This window comes from Gasterosteus aculeatus, chromosome 8 (assembly GCF_964276395.1).
Source record: "Gasterosteus aculeatus chromosome 8, fGasAcu3.hap1.1, whole genome shotgun sequence".
NCBI lineage: Eukaryota > Metazoa > Chordata > Actinopteri > Perciformes > Gasterosteidae > Gasterosteus > Gasterosteus aculeatus.
The window spans coordinates 4,031,586-4,053,183 of NC_135695.1; the positions used below are offsets into that span (position 1 = coordinate 4,031,586).

Below are 21,598 nucleotides of genomic sequence, written 5' to 3' on the forward strand. Positions count from 1 at the left end.
TGTTACATATATTTTATGAAGTGGTGGAAATACACATACAAGTGCAGTGAATCAAAATCTATCGACATCTGTTGTAGGTTAATGGATGGAAGCCCATATCAGCCACTGAAGTCATTATAATGAGATACGATGATGACTTTGACTTACAGGACATTACTATACATGCAGCCGTCACTTTTATCCAAAACACCCATGGTTTGACATAATTTATGTGGAGTAATTGGGGGTTGGGTGTCTTGCTCAGGGACAATCCAACTTGGCACAGGGAGCAGCCAGGATTCGAACCGCCGACCTTATGCTGCATAGCACACCCTCCCTATCCCATGCGCCGCCTTAGCTGTCATTTCAGATGTACAGTCAGATGGAGGTTATGTCGATCCTACCGGATGAGGTCCAGCAGAGCATCAGCTGAACTCATGATAGGCTTGCCGCTATCCTCAGAGTCCTCTTTCTGGGCTGCACCGCCTGGGTGGATTATGGAGACCATGATGATTCCCACTACCACGGCAACAAAGGTGGTCCACAGGTAATAGGACACTGTGATCAAACCGAGCCGACTGGAACACTTGGCGTCGAGGGCTGCCAGTCCTGACATCAAACTGGGAAGAAACATTGGAATAAAGTTGAGGTTAAAATATTCGTTTAGACATGAAAGCTTCTTCTACCACAGCGTGTTCTCCCTCCTGTTCAAAAGTGACTTAAAATATCAGTCAGCCATTCATATGTCAGTGTGACTTTTTCCAATGTAACAAGTCCTCCAAGCTAAGCAATAAAATGGTCCATACCATCTGTAACAACATTTGGAAGCATTTTCAATTAACTATCGGTTATTCAAATGGGGTGTTTACCATGTTCATAAAATGGTGCACTTTAATGTTGCACGGTGCACTTTAGCGTGTGCCTAATGCATATAATTATATAGCTTGCTCTTCAGTGTCTTCTTTTCTTCTCTCTTTTAGATCTGTTTCTATGTGCAAGGAGGGCAAAGTAAAATAAGAATTTCATTGTACACAGTAACTCTGTTAACGTGTTCACATGACAATAAATATCATGAATCTTTTGAATCTTCATCAATCACTATCACAGGCCCCTTCGTGTGCTTTTCAGACATGGTGGAGACCGTGCAACTACATTTTTGGTCGATGGTAAGTATTATATTTGCAATGTTCATATGGTTGTCATTATTCCTTGGCATTTCCTGTATTACGTAACAGCCTCGAAAATAATTCCTCAGTTGAATTGCTATTTGATACTAAAAAAATCTAAATGTTACTGATATTCAATTATGTTCATTAGGGCTACTGTTGGCCACCTCTCTATAATCTCTAATATTCTTGTCCAAAGGTGGCAATAATTGCTAAATTGTCAAAGCCTCTACAGAAAATGGTTAAAAAAAAATGATTGTGGGGGGCCGTCACTATCCGACACCATTGTTTGCTGACCTCTGACCCGTCGCTTCACCTCCGCAACTTGCGTAACTGTAACGCTGGCGGCCTCGTGAATAAATAGTAATTTATTTATGTGTGCATTGTAATTTATTTCTAAATCCTTCTCTGTGCATTTGCAAATCCAACATATTTGTGAATTCCGTTCCGTGCGCATTTGTGAATCTTTTTTGTTTGCATCTGTCAGTCATTCTGTGTGCCTTTTCAATTTTTGAGACCGATCTGACCCCATAGATATATAGTCTGTGCTCAGGTTCAAACCTTAATTGTTAGATATTTGACTATTGCCATATTGAGTGTACACCAATTATGAGAAATCATTTGATAGATTGGTTATTGATGCCAAACCATAAAAATATGTTGTGAAATGAAGTTTTAACACGAGCCAAACACTAGCAGCAACTCTTTATTTGCAATTCTAAAGATATACTGTGTAGTTTATTTCGGTGCAGGTCAACCCTGTGTTTGTTTGTCGTTAGGGAATTAACCTCTGCTCTTTTGTTATTAACATATTTGTCAAAGCAGAAATCAGTTTTTAGCTTTTTATTTGTATTAGTCATTTAACTTCTTCAGCGCAACTCTCTACATCTTGAGATTTTCAGAGAGCTCCAAACATTGAGCAACACATCTTTATTAAATATTTATCTTCACACAAATGCTGGCAACTTAATTTTATTTTTTGACGGCTCTTTCCAACCGCCAAAGATATTCCAAATCTTTGAGACTGCATATCTTTTTCCAAAGATATGAGACTGCATTCAAAGTAAAACAAGGGGATGAATGGCTTTCTTCAGGGTATTGCGTTTGCTCATAGTCTCCGGAGGCAAAACATTTTGAGAGCTAAACTGTTGCTTCAAATCCGTTCAGTAATGCATATGAATAATTCACACAGTCTATAAAGAAGAGTGCTTCGACTCGCTTCTTCATTATCACCAGAAGGTCCACCAGAAGCCACATAGAGAGCAATGTAATTACAGAGCCAAGCTGGCATAACATCAGTGTCAGTGGTTTGAGTGATTTCTCTTGTGAATGTAAAGAGGCTTAATCCTCCACAGCTCTCATTCAGGACCAGGAGGCCACACAGTGATGAGTAGATACTGAACGCTTCCAAAACAGCAGCTAGCTATAAGGAAAGGATTCTCTGTCTGTGTGTGTCCTTCCCAGATATGGAGAAATGACAATTCTGACAATTCTGCTCATTGACTGGACGTTACAACTCAACTCGTCTCCGCTTCCCTGCACAGCAAATTTCAGAGAGTTAAATTGACTCTGCGAGATTGAATTTTAACCCTATGCTGGTGTTTATATTGTCCTAATCTTGTCAGTGTTAAATCAACACTCAACAAAGTGTTAAGTTAACTGTGAATAAGTGTCAAAAATAAATCTGCCCAGAGTTAAATACATTACATGTCATTTATCTGACACCCAAAGCAACTTACATTGCATTTTTAACCCATAGTTTTTACATTTTAGCCTGGGGAGCAATTAGGGGTTAACTGTCTTGCTCAGGGACACTTTGACATGGGACACGTAGCAGCCGGGATTCAAACCACCAAACTTGCGGCTCCAGGCTCACCCTCTCCCCCTTGCGCCACAGTATGTAGAGTTAAATTGAACACCAAGAAGTGTGACACTGTACAGTTACATCTCAAACCTATAAAAAGAGTTAATTTAACTTTACTAAGTGTTGCAAATGAATCTGATCTTGACACTGGATAATGACTCCAGCTCTTTCCTACAATTGACTCTGTAAGAGTTGAATCAACTTTTTGCAGTGTGATCTCAATTCTGCACTTGAAACACTTTTGCCGAACACCGAACAATTAACTCCAAGAATTTTGCCGTGTGGAGACGGCCGAGCACCATGGAACTCTGCGATTACACCCTCCTCGTCTGTTACGCGATGGGCCCAAAAATACTTCCTTCACCGTCAGACCTACATTGTGAAAGACACACTCTTTCAGCTTCCCACTGTGAATGCATAAACCGATAAACGATTAGGTTTGAGTCATGTAATTCAAAATTAGCGAATTGTCCTATTAGGGAAGAGTTAAAGGAAATGTCTGTGCGCTTGCTCCCTGTGGATTTTGGTAATGGATAATAATGGAGTGAGGTCACTGGCTCCGAAATTTGGTGCTATGCTTCATAACCAGAGCTTTATACTTCAAATAGTAGGCCTGCTGATGTTTCTGGAATGTTCAAAGAATGTTCACTTCAAAGACTTAAATACTTCACATTTTGATTAAAACTAGAGCATGCATTCTTTGGAACATTAATGAAGGACAGGTGATTTGTGAGCCCTCATTTACTATTTGTGCAATCATCATGTTTTTTTCAGCTTGGTTCTACGTGTCTTTTGTGAGACTTAAAGTCCTTTTTATGTTGTCTTGTGTGGTGTTCCTTACTTCATATAAAACAATCTACCTTTTAAAAGGGTATTTTTTTAACTGAGTCTGGTTCAGAAAAAGGCCCTTCAGCCACATTACATCACTTCCAGCAAACGTGGCAGAGAACAATAAGGTCAAAATAGCGCCACGATTCCTTCTCACCAAATCTGCACCAGGTCAGCTGAAAACACAGAAACACTGTCAGCCTGTTGGTGTGCCGTTCACTACCGAGCCTGTTTGTAACCGGTAGCAACAACATTATCGTCGCTCCACCTGTCTCTCCTTCGCTCCACGCGTGGAGAGGTTGAGCGCTTTGGCAACGGATGCAGGGAAAACACTGGAGCCATACAACTGCACCGGATACAATGTGCACTGTTGCTTGATAATAACAACTCTTTGTAAAGGCAGTTGATTTGTTGTGCAGTATGAGTTGTGCAGCTTTTTTCCATTTTAAGCCCAAACTTGTTTATCACACAAATATCAAAACACTCCTTTAAAGGGCGGACATCTTTCCAGGTGGTTAGGCCTACGTGCCTTCTACATGTAAGGACCTTGTGCCTGTAATGACGTTGTACTGTACATGTAATGACTTGGTCTGTACAAAGCAACTTAGACATCAGTCACAGGTTCTTTCATTCCCCCCTCCAAAGTCTCAGGAGTCATCTTGGTGGGCGAGTGGGAATTAAAGAGTTGGAAGCAGGGAGGGTTGAGCACTCGTGACTGCCATGTGCTCCCAAGACCTCTATTCCTGTACTGGGACGATTCTAACCAACAGCTTCCTGACCTCTTAGTTTGCCTGCACTCTTGAGGCTTGAAAGGTTTGCATTGTCAAACGGTAAAAAAATGTATTTTAGGGGCATCGTGGGTTTCCAGCTGAAATTAGTCAGATTTTCTTTTTGGTACTATTTTGGTATCTATTTCATTATTCAATATTTTACACTTGTACTGAAATGTATTGGTGCATTTAACATCTTAATGCTGTGAGGATTATAATGAGCGACACACAGTCCCGTACCTGGACACAACGAGGGGGAGAATCAGCATCTTCAACATCCTCATCAGCAGCTCCCCCGGAAACTGGAAGTACTTCACCTCCTGCCAGGAAGAGAGCAGAAGACATAATCACAGGTCATTTGAGGAGTAGCATTATTGTTAAAAAAATAATTGAACAAGACATTAATATTGTTCAATTGTTCGGGCTTTCAAAGGACTGCGAGGGCTGAATATGAGCTCTCTTTCTGCAACCTACTCAAAGAAGATGGAAAAAGTAATTCCTTTTTTTAATCCAATTTATTTGGGATTAAAACTGTGCCATGCTGAATCACCATCAAGTCTGAAATAACCTGCTTGACTATATTCCTTCATCTTTTTTGAAGTAAAAATAATAAGCTTTGCAACTGATTCATCCATTTACCAGGTACTTTGTTACTACAGCAGCTACCTACATAAGCTCTGATGCCAATGTACACACCAAAACATTTTCAACTACATATCATGAGAGAAAAAGTCTGTAGGAAGGTGAATGGGGCGGATGAATAGAAAAGAGTCCATCTGCAGTCTTGCAGGCTAAATGACCTCTCCGGAGATAACTTCGATTAAAATTATTTTCCCTAACCTAACCAACCTGGCCGTTTCAATGACGTTTCAACATGTGGATGGCTTGTCCTGTGGTAGTGTGCACCTGTAGATAGACTTCCTCGAGATAGACGAGTCAAAAATGTGAATGAGTTTTGTTCTGTGAAATCAAAATTGAACATAAAAGTATTTACTTCGACTAAGGCACACAGCACACTCTACTCGCATAAAAACCACACTTGTTTCACCAAACCACCATGTTTGACCTACATTTAACAATGTAGTTTTGTAACCTACACATAACACAGCAGTTTTGTTGGAATGCCGAGGAGTCCTGACGAAGCGACTATACAGCCAAACAACAATTATTATCCTCTGTCCGTACACACATACATAATCCTAAATTGAAAAGAAAAGGAGAGCAGCCAAGAAACCACATATAAAAGTCACGTGGCGTGCTTCCAAGGCCCAAGACTGTTGGGTGACATGTTTGGCGGAAGCGTTCGGATCTCTCAGGCTTTGTGTGTATTTGTGTCAGACTCCGCTGGGCTTAACCCAACACTGGCATCCACCCTGCACAGCAGTGAACAGCTGTTCTCCACCGGCTGTGCTGCTCTATCCCTCTGCAGCCGGACCTCAGATGGACCCGGTTAGTCCCTCCCAACTCGTCTCTGGGCTTTCACTGTGTTATGGGAATATCTGCCATGAGTTGGTACGTACTCGTTCTTTGAAAATGACAACAGTTCATGGGGATGAAGACGTTGGCTGTCGAGTGACCCAATGTGTCACAAGAAAGAAGTACATAATGTTAATCTTAAGGTGTGAATAAATGAGTAATAAGGTGTGTGTGCCTACTTTTCTTTATGATGGTCATTTGTTTGTGTCCAGGACTGATGAAGATTGAAACGTGGGCGTTATCATTTCAGCCAAGTATCTGCTGAATGAAATGAGATGAAATGTTTATTCCGGAACTCTGGCCAGAAGGATAATTTGTCTATTATGAGCTGGGCAGGACGGGAGTTGTCAGGTCAAAGGTTGCACTAGCTGTGGGGGGAATGCGTGCCATGGGCAATTACTTACCCTGCTAACTGATAATCCCCTTTTGTCATGGAAGTGTTATGGGCTGCATGTGGAGCAAAGCGCAGGGGATGAAGCTGGCCACATGGTTGTTTACAACCCTTAGGAGAACGGGGACAATGTATACGAGAGACTGTCTCTCCATGGTGACTTTCACAGGGCTATGGAGGCTACAGTGTCCTGGGCTTGGGAATAGTCCCACGGAGGACACCAGGCGGTCTTTCTGATGTAAGCAACAACTGAATGTGGTCTGGGTTGGTCTTGACTGTCCCATTGCAAGACAATTTACCCACAATTGTAATTTATTTATTATCCTTGAATATTTAATGGAAAAATGTAGATGTGTTTTTTATAGAATAACCTGGCTGGTCCACCCTCACAAAAGAGGGGAGCTAAATGATTATCCTCACACAGACAAATGCTTAAAGGGAATTCATCTACCTGGAGAGGCAGCTATATGTACTGACAATGTCAGTACTCATGTCGAGAACAGGAGAGATTTCTGCTCCATGTACAGTATAATAATATTATTAAGATTAAGATAGTAAATGCGCAGTATTCCCAACTACAAGCACAAAAACAAATTGACGGGCAGACAAAAGCCTGTGCTTGTGCACAAGAACCTCACCGATTTAAGACATAAATATGCGGTTTGCTTCCTTTGTAAACAAAAGAGAAAAAATGAGCAAGCCATGAGGGATGATTCCATGGCCAAGAGGAAAGAAATCACAGTTCCTAACAACTGTAAAATGTAATTTCCCATATCCCACTTTTGATGGAATTTTAGGGATAGACAATGCAGCTTAGTTTGGGCGACAGCGTTATAGTAATTTCCTTCCTCTTCCTGTCATGTTTTACTGGCTGCATGCTACCAGACTGAATGCTGTCTGTTATGTTGGTGCAAGTCATTAATGAGAGAGCTGGCAAAGTACGCAGCCAAAATAATTCCATCGCTTTGTCCAGAATACAAAGTGATACGGTCAAAAGTTCTAGAAAGAATCCGCTTGGATAGATTATGTAAATGTATTAACTCCACAGATGAACAATTGCGTTTTTAAAGCCAAACACGGCGCTGACCTTTGACCATGTGCCTGAAAGTTTTTTTTATAAATAGATATGGAGGTAAAAACTCATCATTTCCTGTATGTAATATTGATCAAATCACATAATCGATTAACATGTGCTTTTGATCGGAGTAATGATATAAAGTTTAGTCAAAGAGTTGTCCCAAAAACACAGTGAGAGCTCCGGCTTGCTGGTATACTCACCGGAAAATGCAAAGAAAATGGGTCTCAACCGTTTTCCTCTAGATGAAAACATCTGATTGATTTTTTTTTTGATTGTTTCATCTGATGATGTCTAAGAAATGGGTAAAGGATTAGTAAAACTCTAGTTAACCATAATATGCATATGATCCTGTGATTTTTAGTCCATTGTTTATCACAAGATCAAATCCCATGGCTATCTTGATAAATGTTAGAGGATGAATGTCCAAGGTTTCTTTAGTTCAAATTGTCTGATGACAATCTTTGTGTCTGGGATAAAGTTTTAATTCTTGGACATTTTATTACAAAAGAATGAATATTTATAGACAATGTTATAGGATCTGTGCCTAAGCAAATGTTCTTTCGCGCAAGGAAAGTATGTGTACAGATGGAGTAAAGATGGCGCTGTTTAATGCATTTTGTTCATGAATACTGCACACGTTTGGTCAGAAACAAAAAAGGCAGGCTTACCGAGACTTCAAGTAGCTTCCGATGACGCCATGAGAATATTAGAGGGAGTAGTGCCATCGAAATGTTTGAGGCTTCAGGAGTCAATACTTTCCAAACTGCTCTAAGAAATCGTATGTGTTACGCCAGATCAAACTTAAGGTTTAGTACTGAACTCGCTGCTGAGGAGACATTAGTAGAGCGCTCTCTTTGTAAGGTATGATATACATGATGTATTAAAAAAAAGGTTTACTTTGTGCAGTGCGAAAGGTCTGAATCTTTGCAGCATAGAAACACTTCTCATATTAATAAACTCATATTATTTCCCTTGGGAGTTTGCTTAAATGTTGAATAGAATTATTTCCAGGAGGACAATGTACAGTCTAAAGGTTTTCGTACGTTTTGCTGGTTGAAAGTAAGTAAGTAAGTCCCAAATCAAACAATACAATTCCCAGGGTTGATCTGTCCTCAAACAGCGTCTCTTCTATCCATCACCTTGGTCTACGTATCAAAGTGGGATCATCTTTTGTCGAACCGGACGCCTCCAACTGCTGCATTATAGCTGTCTTTTATCTTGTTATTACAAAAGCTAGGATTAAGTAAGACTTGGCTGCCTAACCCTACAGTGGGATTTCTTTCACTACCACCACCAAGGTGGGATGAGCAGGAGGAAACCACTGTAAGGTTGAGACCACGGTGCAGTATTGATCTGATCATTGACACACATCTAAAAGTTGTGTTTTACAGAGCGAAGTGTTGGGTTAGGGATGTCGGGGGGAGTTGGGAGGACGGTGGAATGAGGGGCTGCAGGGCAGAGCGGGGGCATAATGACAGCTAAAGAGCTTTTCTTTTGGGCATTAAGCAGAGAGAGCTTAGTTTCCTGTATAAGAGCAGGATCAGCACTCGCACACAGCCAGCAGAGCAGGTTCCTCTCTGCTATGCTCATCTTCTACACACGCGTGTGGGTCGGTGTGTGTTGTTGGCCTGCATGCGTGCGTGTGTTTAAGTGTGTGGTGAATGGTGACATAATGGTACAGAAGGTACACATTGCAGAGAATAAAAATATTAAGCATGAAAGAATGTATGTGGAATTATTGTAAAAATAACTCACAGTGCTCAAATGACCGTTTTTCCACGGCCCGTCCAAGCTATCAGAGCAATCATGGAGCCCGGATACATCAGCTGCTGATTTAGGGAGCATTGTGGTATGTGTTGGTAAATCAACTTCACGAAAAGTGCCTTTTTAAATGAGCCTATGCCCTTCAGCGGAACAGAACACTACGGCCACAATTAAAGGAGCATGGAAGTAGCTAGTGGTGGAAAGGAGTACATTTACTCGAGAACAGTACTACTTCTCTTTCCGGAAAAATATGCTCTGACCCATGACCTGACGGTGAACTTTGGCAACTTTGGCAACCGCTAGGAACCTCGGCGTGACACTCGACAGCCAACTCTCCCTGACTCCCAACATCACAACGCGATCCTGTAGATACACGCTCTACAACATCAGGCGAATACGTCCTCTTCTCACTCAGAAGGCAGCGCAGGTACTGATTCAGGCTCTTGTCATCTCCCGCCTGGACTACTGCAACTCCCTCCTGGCAGTCTCCCTGCTACCGCCATTCCACCTCTGCAGCTCATCCAGAATGCAGCAGCTCGACTGGTCTTTAACCTTCCCGAAATTCTCCCACACTACTCCACTCCTCCGCTCTCTTCACTGGCTACCGGTGGCCGCCCGCATCCAGTTCAAAACATTGGTGCTCACGTACCATGCTGTGAATAGATCGGGTCCAGCTTACATCCAGGACATGGTCAAACCCTACATCCCAACCCGCACTCTCCGCTCTGCATCTGCAAAACTACTCGTCCCTCCCTCACTGAGAGCAAAACACTCGACTAGATCACAACTCTTTGCTGTCCTTGCTCCGAAATGGTGGAACGAGCTCTCTGAAGACATCAGGACCGCAGAGAGCCTTCACATCTTCAGACTCTACCTCCACTAAAAGAGAAAAAAAATTGTAGCACTTAAATTGTACTTATAATGCCACTCATCTATAGCAAATTGTAAATTGGGTTATTTGAGGAAATTGCACGTTCTTGTTTCTTGTTCTTCTGAGTTTGTATCCTTATGGTTGAAATGCACTTATTGTAAGTCGCTTTGGATAAAATAAATGTCAGCTAAATGACATGTAATGTAATATAAGAGCATGTAAGCACAATTTTGAGGAAGTAGTACCTAGATTGAGTATTTATATTTTGTGGTATTTTATACATTTTTCTGGCCATATGTGTTTTACTTCACTACATTCATCTGTAGTCAATTTCAAGATGTTACGCATTTGGTTAGTTCATAAAGTATGAAGTATTATTACAGTTTAAACAAACCGTGTAGGAAGCAGAGCTTGCAGGATTAATTAAATATTAATCATACATCATGAATAATAACCCAATAACACTGGCATGGCCTACTCTGCTTGATGAGTGCATTTTGCTGCATTTGCTTTTAATCTTTAACTTAAGTATTAATGTTTTAATCAAGGTTTTTATGTTAAATGTGGCATTTGGACAGTATGGTTTTATTTTAAATGATTTGAATTATTCTTCCACCACAGGCAATAGTAAGACAGTAGGAGACAAGCTAAAGCCAGACCCACTAATGCTGCCTCTGTTTATGTAATATAAATCATATTATAAATCTCTGACAGACTTCAGCATATCTCTCATGCCGAGAGATGAATGTTTGAGGTTTTCAGTCACATTCGACACTCAATACAACTTTCAGGAACAAAAGTATCTACACAGCTCTTTGACATTAGTGGACTTCAGTCACCCTTTGCTAACAAGAGAACAACTACTGCTGCTCCATCCTCTATTCTGATGATGGCAATTCTTATTCATTTCCAACCATGTCAATACACTCAATAATGCAATAATGCATTGGAGTTGTCCTTATTGGGAATATGTGGTAAGCACACAAGTAATCACAGATTCATATTAGTATTATTAGTATTATGTAGTTACTACTTTTAATGTTAAAGTACGGCACTAACGACTGGGTGTATGCTGTCAAGTTTGATTTTAAAAAATACAAATCACAATTTTTCCCTGTTCAGGCACGAGTCACAAGTGCGTTTTCCCCTTGCAGGTCAAAGTGCTCTCATTTGAAGCTATGCAGCGTCTGCGCGGGTTCCTCGCAGCTAGACCGCAGCTCACTGTTCACTCATAATGTTTAACTGAAATAGTTGAATACAATTTTTGATTTGAATTATCTCAGTTTCAAATAACCGTTATGTCAAAGTTGTTTTAAAATACTTTAAAATACAGATTACAATACATCTCTTGGATTTAAACACAAAAACACCACCAAAATCCCCAAGGTTCCGGTTTCCATGGCAGAAAAGAAATTGGATCTCAAAGACCTTCTATAGTACGGTCGAACAGATACAATACACATACCTTGGTTGCCGTATTTATTTTAAGGACAGCTTGAGCAAAAAAACTTCTAAACAACTTTTCCATTGAAACAGGATGAAACTTTTTTGAAAGCATGAAAAAACGAAGACATACGACACTAAAAGACTCTCAAGCACCACTGCTCGATTTAATGGGTCTGCTAATGCACCTTTCTCACACAGCCTTTTGAAATGACTACTTCAGGTGGGACAGAAATGCACAAAGAAATATATTCTGGTTACTGAAGGAAAACATTAATCCAATTTTCTTTGGCAAACTTCCAACTTCCTTTTCAGATTCTCTTCTATAGATCTGGACTTATGTTTTCACACAGTCTGACATTTCAATAACATGATGAGACATTCAGTTCATTTGGCGGTATGCTAAAAATACAGTATAAAGAATTGTTTTTGCTTTCTCAAAATAAAACATTAATTGGATGATCTTCCGACTAGCATTAGTCAAGCACTATGGAATCCCAAACAACGTGTCTTGAAGGATAACTCTGTTATTGGAGAAAGATATGTTTGATTGGTGACTCTCTTTGGGAGGGTTTGTTTTACAAACTGGGGGCCCATAGTTGGAAAGACACAGCTTTTGTAGATCTAAAAATGGATTTGCAGCATGTAAAATGTAGAATGTGCATTTTTGGAGCTTAAGATGTTACACTAAAGGCCAGAAAGTCGTTTTTCATGTACTGGTCAATGTTGGAATCTGTGCGTGGAAATAAAGGATTTTAATACTAATAAATAATAAAGTTGAGTCACGGGGTGTGCATTATTAAAGCAATAACGTACAAGAGGCTGTACTGTATTTATCCAGTTGGGGCGGTTGCATTTTGTGCGACCGTTACTTGACATTTTGCTTTTAGCTCGGTGGCAATCGCCGGAAAAAGAACGGAAATCCGTTTAAAAAAATAACAAAAGTCCTGACGGCTTCAGAATATTGAGTCTTGTTGGCCATCAGCAAGAAAACAGGTTACAGATAAAGGCATCCACACTATATCATGAATAGTTTCATATAAATAAAACAAAGTAAAATGCTTTTTATGATTTGTGTTTTTAATTGAACAAATACTTCATAATTAAACATTTCTGAAATATTTTCTGACCGGGAATTTGGCATTTGATGGTGGGATTCTGCGGACGCAATACTGTAATCATTATTTTATGTCATAGATTAATCAATACATTCCTGTTCTTGTGCGTAAACTGTTCAGCAGGTTGTTGCATTTTTCAATTCATATTCAGTTTTTTTTGTTAAACTTGGGCTAATCCTGTAGCCTTTGGCCTCGGTCTGCAAAACACACATTCATACACAAACACACACATACACACAAACACTCACACTCATACATTTACACATGCACTATCCTCTCTCCTTGCCACCCAAAAAAACAAAGGGATCAGGCCTCTTTAGAAATTGTCTGAAACATAAAGGCCCGTGCCTCGATCCTGTGCACTTTGTCATCATACAGAAAGGGATTCATTTCATTGATTGGATTGTAATCCCCTATCGTGAGAGGTATGGGCTATTTTTAGGCCTCTTTTAGAATATGACAGAGCTTTAGGCTGAGGGGGTGATGGGAATAGATAAGGCTACATTTTGGTTTTGGAGCTCCTCCACAAAGCTTTGGAGCAATGTGCCGTGTCACGTATTAGCTTCTGTGTGTTTACACTTTGCTGGTTGTGTTGGTTTCTAGCTTAGTTTGGTGCATTGATGTTTTCACACAACACACTACACTGCATGAGCCTCCATTTGGAGCTAAACTCACCTTGTGTTCAGCTCACAGGTCTGAGGGAAACTGGTCACACTGCTCACAACAGGTTGTAAATTGTAAAATGAATGTAGCCACTTATACACACAAAAAGATGTACCTTTGGAAGTTTTAATTTTACGCTTATAGACTGCCGCGCTCAAGGGTATTTCTAGGCAGTGGCCATAGACAAACTAGCCACCGCTAGCTGTAATGAAGGTCTAAACCATGTTTGGCTGCATAGCGCAAGTATTGATAATTGGTTATCATCCATCTAATATAAACTTTTAGATCATATCTTTCTAAGCCTCCAGGCAGTTTTGTTGTTAATATGGATTGCTGTGATATGAAAATGTATTGGCCAACAATATACGTTTTTTTTAAATAATTCATAACAGGGAACATGACAATATATTACTTAAATTAAGTGTAAAATTATTTTTTCAGTGTGAAATGGATGGAAACTATGTACTTCCTCAAATTTTTACCTTCCAAACACATTTACACATTGATTGTTTGATTAATTCCAACTTTGATCGCTTAGAAACATTTGGTTGCCAACAAGACACAAAAGGTTCTCAAACAGGTGAAAAGTTGGTCTAAGGTTTACAACTTTTATGACAAATACTAATCTCATAAATGCAGTGCTGCAGGAAAAAGTATTGTCCATCTGCAATCAATTGGAGCAGAAATGGAAAAACTCAAGTGAAGACCCATGTGTCGAGCTCCACATTTATTAAAGGCGGTGGGAAAAGATCCCCGTCTGCCTGCATGACGTCACACCGGGTCAAGGGGAGGAGACCAACCGACCTGTTCCGTGAGGCGTCGCGTCCTCAGGAAGAATCCCAAAAGACACCCAATGACCACAGCCAGCACCGACATGATGAGGAGCCCATTCTGTTTGCAGACGTTCTTCACCCTCAACCACACTGCATCCAAAGCCATGGCGAGTCAGCTGTCCTGCGTCCTATCTGCGGCCCATAAATGCTTCCAACCCAAAGCTTAAAATCCGTGTGTGATGAAAACTCGAGCAAAAAAAAATGGAACAACAACAACTCTGAAGAAATATCCAGTCTTCTGTGATGTTTTAGAGGACCTTTGGCCTCAGCATCCCTCTGGTTCTTGCACTGCAGCGATCTGCCCTGAGCTGAGAAGATCCACTCTCCCTTTCCAGGCATCCCCTCCCACCCTGCTCCACCCATCTGTGGCCTTGTGTGAGCTGACCCTCCGCCAGGGGGTGGAACAGCTGGCCACCATGTCCCGAGGGTTGACATCACAAATCCTGTTAGTGCGCTGCTGTAATAAACAGGTCTGAGGCTGGATTAAAGATCCACAAACAATTTGACAAAGGTTAGCAGAGCCGAGTCATTTTACATAGTCTTAACAGAACAAGGCAAAAAATGGAAAAAGTAAACCACACGTTAAACAGTGGTTAATGAACTGCACACACATTTGATGTTATTGATGAATATTCCATGTTTAATAACTAAATCAGCAAGGCTGTTACCTCAGACGACAGATCATTGCAATTCCATTATCTGCAAGGGACTCTCATGGGAGCCCAAAGCACCCTCGCTCTGTAGGACACTACAAGACATTTACTATAGGCAAGGCAAATGTAAAGTTAGTTTGTTTCGTGTTTTATTTTGTAGTTTCCTGCCTCTTGTTGTACCTGGGTTAGCTTCACTTCCTGCCCTGTAGTGTTACATCCTCTGATGGTCTGCCGTGTCTGTGATTGTTTCCACCTGTGTCCTTCCCAGTGTATTTAAACCAGAGCTGTGTCTCAATGTCGCTCGGCTGCATCCTTGTGGCCTCCAGTCTTCGCATTTGACCTGAACTGGGGTCTCCAACAACCGCCTAGGCTGAACCGAGCGGTCTCTGAAATGGGACGGTCTGGCCTATGGGGGAACTTCCTGACTGCGTTATCAGCCTAGCAAACTGCTGCGCTTGACAGTAAAACCCTTAAATGCCAAAACAAATACAAAGTACTGATAAAGAACATAATCTTCATATTTAATTTCAATTTAGATATGCTTCTCTTCCGGAGCAGGATATATTAAATGCGTCCTTAAGGATGCAGCCTAGCAACATAGAGACACAGCTCATGTGTGTCCCTTGTTGGTTCAATGAACTTGTTCTATGACTTTGTTCCAGATAGGTGGAGCAGAAAAACTGAACGCTGCTTCTCCCAGTTTAGTTTCAACTCTGTGAGCAGAAAGTGGACCCGTCCCAGACAACCTAAGGGTGTGTGGCGGTTCATAAGGTATCAGCAGATCAGAAATGCACTTTGGCCCTGAACCATTCATTGCTTTATAATCCAACAGCAGGATTTTGAAGTCAATTCTTTGTTTGACAGGAAGCCAGTACAAAGATCTGAGAACTGGCGTGATGTGATCCAGTAGTTGAGTCTACTTCAACCTCCTCGTACGTAGCTAACTGATCAATTTCAGGAGGAGGTGACATAGATCAGGCTTTTTGGTTCGAAAAAAAAGAAAGGGAAATGGCAAAATCACCAATAGCAACACATCCAAAAACTCAAACTTGCTCTGGCGCAGGTTCATTTGAGCCAGCTGGATTAGTTCGCCACTCCCCCCGAAAAAAGGGCAGCTCTCTTCCTCATCGAGGAAGGAGGGATATCAGTTAGATTAACGTTTTACAGAGAGTTTTCCGAGATCACAAAGATCCGTTATGACGTAACGTGATGAACACCACGCGCTGCAGCCGAGCATTCACCGTCCCACGGCTGTCTCATACAATGTCTCTCATACTGTCTCTCATGCTGTCCTACTATGAGAGTCATCCTCTCTCTCTCTTTCACTTAAGTGGGTGTAATGTCATTGATAATATTTTGTACTTGAAGCTGGGCCTCTTAAGCAGGAAGTTGTCGAATTATTCATTCTCAAATGTCTCCATTCCCCTCCTGAATCGATAGTGCGGAAATTAATCAACACCAAAAATAATTGTATTGCACTTTAACGCAATTCATTAGGAGGCGGGCATAAGACTGCTGCAGCAGGGGACAGAAAAATGAGATCGAAGTTCCAGACTACAGAGTTGAACGAACCAAAGTTCGGGATTCTTTAAAGGAAATCCAGTAGAGATTTAGGCGAGATGAAGTGAAATGTCCCTGCGTAGTCAATTCCAGCTGTGCTGGACCAGTTAGTGCTGGACCACTTCACCTCACTCAAACAGGGACATTTGCAATTAATCACAATTAAAATGTGTTATTGCTGCCAACCTATTTATACACAACCTCACCCACTATGTATCAAGTTTCACACTTACCTATAATGAGAATTACCACACCAATTCCCCTGATCCTGCCACTCACATGGGAGCCTTCTATTTTTCCGTCCAGATAATATACTCTGACTAAATCATGTTATTTTCTGTTGATAAAGGTAAATAGTTGCCAAAGTCACAGACTCATCAAACAGCAGGAGTGCCGGCAGAGCAATCCACAGCTCTGGTGCTGGTCGCCACGGGTCTTAAGGCGAGTGCGTGGGGTGGACTGATAAATAAGGTCGCAGTAGTTCAGTCACTGATGCAGTTCAATCTGGAGAGATGAGTCAGATAAAGAAAGGTATTTCTTTATTATTAATAAATGATATGTGAAGTATTCTGGGTGCTCAGACTCTACAGGGAGATTTGTAATAGATGGTCATCTGCAGGATAAACCCTCCCAGTGGAGTCCAGACACTGGTGTTGGCTGATGAGGCCGAGAGACTGATGAATATTGGACGGAGAAGGGGAGGTGGAGGGAAGCGTAATCCCTTTAGCAGCATTAACTTAGTGACGGTAGAGAGCAAATAATATTTAAAAGAGACAGCATGCAAAGGATGCAACTGTTTTGTTGTGCCTTTTGGATAGAAAAGACCATCTGATCAGAACAGCTGATGTTCTGATTGACAGTCCCAGACAAAGAGGATATCACAAGTGACCACGCGTGTCGAGTTATTGGCCGATGTCTGAGATATAAGCGGCGGCCATAGGCATACAAGAGTTTAGTGTTCCTGCGTGAACGCGTGCTAAAGCTTCACGAGTCTGACCGTGTGATTCTCTGTAAGAGAAGGTGAACATCCATTATGAAACATACTATGTCTGCCCAACAAATATCTTATATTTGAATAGACACACATTTTTCTATAAAATGATCCGGTTGCTGTAAAAAATATATCCAACCTCCTTGGACTTCAGGGAATTATATCAATGATAGGGGGAACTTCCTAGAGCCATTTGGTAATAGAACTATTCTTTTATTTAAAGCATGTGTGTTATTCTTATGCCCAAAGAATTATAAAGGTTGCACAAAAATGTCCCGAGCGTTTAAAGGATCACCGCTTCTGCTGCATGTTGACAGAGCTGATAAAAGGCCAGTTATCCTGCCAGACTCATCAGATTTGAATAACATTTCAAATCCATTTACTCTGTAGGATCACCCTCGCCAGCTGGCTCTGGAGGTCACCCACCAGTCCTGAGCGAATGATCTTAATGCCAAAACGTTTTAACATATTTATAGATTCAATATTGTATGATCTTTTTAATTGTATCTTCTGTTTTTAGTTTTTTTTGTAACATCTGTTTCTTGGGACTACGGATGAGAAATAGCCTTTTGTACGGTGGCCCTGAAGTGCAAAACAAGCGGTAAATAGGAAAACACAACGAAATGAACTTCTTACGGAAAGGGTAGGGCCCAGTGTTGTAGTGGTAAAATTAGAGGTGGGTAAACTGAATTTTGTGATCATACAGACCTCGACGCAATGCGAAGCAACGCAACACAAAGCGTCGCGACTCTGTAAGGCTGTCCTGGCTGTATTGCATTATGTTATCAGTAAAAGTCATATACAATCAATGACAATGAATACATGTGTTAGTAGTTTGTAGTTTATTAAATTTAAGAAAACAGTAAAGAAAAGTATGTCAACACTACAATTGCAGATTAAGAACTATCTACATACGGAGTCTCCTTTTCACAGTAGTGCCCAGAGGGCCTCCTTGTCCTCCACGCCAGGTCCTGCCTTGCACAGAGGAGCCATGGCTCCTCTGTGCTTCTCTCTCTATTGGACCTGGTGTTTCTCCTCTCCCTGTGCTCTCTGCATCATTGCCTGTCCTCTCACTGTTTGAAAAAATGTTGAATTTAAGAGTTAACCAGTTAAGCAGCCTGTCAATTACACTGACAACATAAGTTAAAGGAACACTCATGTACTACCTATGTCATCATAAATAGCCTATACAGCATGTTTTTTGTCACATTGAGAACTAACTTGTTTTCTAATCTACGCGTCACCAGGCGTTTTTCTTGTCCTTTTACCGTGCACGACCAGCGAACACAGAGCGCGCGACTACTACCCCCCCCACGTCGGTCGTTCTCGACTGGTCCGCAAAATATTGTCTGACATGAAACCGGTCCGTGAGGTAAAAAAGGTTGGGGACCACTGGGCTGATCCACAGCGTGTGTGTGTTTACACACCTCCTGGATCCTGATTGGTGTCGCTGCTGCAGCCGCAAGGCACTGATTGGATGCTCACAGACCGTAATACAGCGCAGATGAAAATGATTCAGACTACGGCGTTTATATGTTCAACAATAGGAAACGTAGTCTTAGCTGTTTTAAAATTACACCAAGTTTATTTCGGATTATTCCAACGGAAGAATACAAGGCGCAGGGAACTTTGAGGTGCGTAAACGCCACTTAGAGGTGCGTTAACGCTATTTCCAAATTCTAGAGGTGCGTAAATGGCGTTTACGTGCGTTTACCCTCCACTACAGCCCTGGTAGGGCCTTATAGCAGATAGCAGAGGACGGACCCTTCTGATTGGACAGGTCTAAGATATTGAGATTGTAAACTATTCAGCATTTGTACTTTACAAGTTTTCCACTTTTCATGCAGAACGTTCTGCAGCTGTTTCTAATGAGGATACCTCACGGTTCTCAATGATAATCCGCATTTAAAGATTCCTCTGCTGCGTGACAGGGAAGTGGCGTGCATGAGGGCTTTCATCAGATGGTCAGATGGGTTTCATTCTGTAATGTATGTAAATGCCTTTTTTTAGAATAGCCAGGGGATTAGCAGGAGTGCATGTGAATGGACTTATTTCATACATACGCACAATAGCTGTCAGTTTACTGGGTTCCCATCTTGTCACATGGGCTCCATCACTTTTTCCCCCCTCTGTTGCCTCTGGGCCAAACCAGGCAGTGCAGTCCAGTCCAAGTTGTCCGTCCCAAAGGGAGACGCTCTCAAGAGACGCTCTCAAGAGACACCGTCTCGCTGCGTGTTTGCACAAGTCCGCAGCTGAACCCTTCTGCCCGCTGCACAGATTTTATTTTATTTATTTATTTGACCTAGAGAGGAGCTTTAATCTTCCGTTAGCCCAAAGCCAGAGTGATTCAGGTCGCTTTGTCCTTTACCGTCTGTCCTCAGGACGAGACCATGTGTTCGTCAGTCAGGTCACACAGATTCCGTTTGTCAATTGAAATGTTTTGTCTTTCTTCAGCACTGCGTTGTTGTGTACTTGGATTCCGTGACTCGCGTCATACTAACGGCACGCATGTTCTCCCATGCCTCACTTTCTTTTGTGTGTAGAACAATCATGAATGGAGGCCGGCGATGTGGTGTGTTGCCTTGGGCGCTATGGCGTGTTGCCTTGGCACCACGGGGAGAGCTGCATGTGTGTGAGTTACAGTATGTGCTCGTGCTGCGATCACATGTTTTGCCAGACTCTATGGTCAGTAATCTCGCTCTTTTGCCAATATTTCCACTCTATCTGGTTTCATCAGGAAGGGATTACACTGGATTAGACAACCTCCCAGAAGCTGACATGCATTCATTCATTTAAAAAACCAAATGCAGTTGCTCACATGCCTCCAGTAAAACGCACCAGTTGTTAGAACCACTTCATCTTGTTTACTTACCGTTGACTGTGTGTTATGCGATTGTGCGACGCAATGGTGGTGTGTGGCGACCCCGATGTCGTCTGCGTTGGGGTGGTATTGAAGTTGCGGTTTAGCAACCTTAGCTTGCCGGAGCGTGATCCTCCAGCTGCCTGATTCCCCATGTAAATAGAAAAAAAACAAAAAAAGATTATCAGCTGATATTTTGCAATTTTTTAACAATATGATAATATAAAGTTACATTTTGGAATAGTTTGAATAACTATGCTGGTGTTGTTGTTTTTCCATTCTATCCAAATATGTACTTTATGGTTTGTGTCTGATAAATAACCTTAGTGAGACTGCTTGAATATAAATGTGTGTGTATGTATAAATATGTAAATATGAGGGACTGAACCACTTTTGGTGTGACTTGTATTCAACAAGGTTGTTTTCTGTCATTGTGCTCTGCAAAGGCTCATGAAGTATCCGATTAGGACAGACGTCATTTCAAGTAAGCCACACACTGAATGATTGACAGGACTCTGCTTCAATCAGAACAACACAAACAGCTACTGTGGGCAGACTGGACGAATGCGTACCTCACTGGACTGCGATTAGTTTTCTGTCCTGGTTCTATACAACATGTAGGCCTTTTTGGAACTTTTTTCTCTGCTTCTGAAACAAGAATTTCTGTTTTTGCATCAGTACATTACATCATTCATTAAGTTGTTAAGTTGTCATGTGCTCCACCTGGATCAGCTGCAGGGTGAAATTCACTTTCACATTGGGTAGCAGCGGGTTTTAGTGTTCTTTAGTGAACTGCAGTTTTTGTGCAGAAGTAAATTAGTAACGCCATAACGGACAGCATAAGAGGCATCCAGTCGCATGCAAAATGTCCTTTTCACAGAATAAAGGCATCTGGGATTTTGACAGCAATGTGTAACATGAGCAAAAAGAAAACTTCTGGGGTACTAAGGACTTTATGCAGGTGTTTATGTATGCGTATATGTGAAATGGCTGTATTGTATATCATTTGCAAAAGAAAATGTATCTTGGAAAATGTATTTGTATGTTCTTAATTTTCAAACAATACGTTCTGTACTTTTGTTATTTTGATCAAAGCCAATAAAAGGACAATGAGTGTGATGTTTTACTCCTTCTCCAGGTGGGAATGTGACCAAGTGCATTTACTTCAGAACTGTATACGTTTTACACTACATTTTACAACTACGAGGCAAATATTGTACTTGTTCTCCACAACATTTATTTGACAGCGGTTTTACATTACATATTAAACAACGACGTGGCTGGCACTAA

At 41.3% G+C, this 21,598-nt stretch overlaps 1 protein-coding gene and 1 long non-coding RNA gene across 2 annotated transcripts in view; one reads left to right on the forward strand and one right to left on the reverse strand.

The window, feature by feature from the left end:
* Nucleotides 1–14,617, reverse strand: part of slc1a7b (solute carrier family 1 member 7b) — a 24,960-nt gene extending 10,343 nt beyond the window's left edge. The window contains exons 1-3 of the mRNA XM_040185272.2: nt 14,216–14,617; nt 4,848–4,927; nt 384–599 (exon numbers count right to left, since the gene is read on the reverse strand). Of these exons, the coding sequence (XP_040041206.1) occupies nt 384–599; nt 4,848–4,927; nt 14,216–14,350 (431 nt within the window). The 5' untranslated portion in view covers nt 14,351–14,617. The remainder of the gene's footprint in view (nt 1–383; nt 600–4,847; nt 4,928–14,215) is intronic.
* The window catches only part of LOC144411363 (uncharacterized), a 244,779-nt gene that overhangs the window by 1,722 nt on the left and 221,459 nt on the right, over nt 1–21,598 (forward strand). The window lies entirely within an intron of this gene.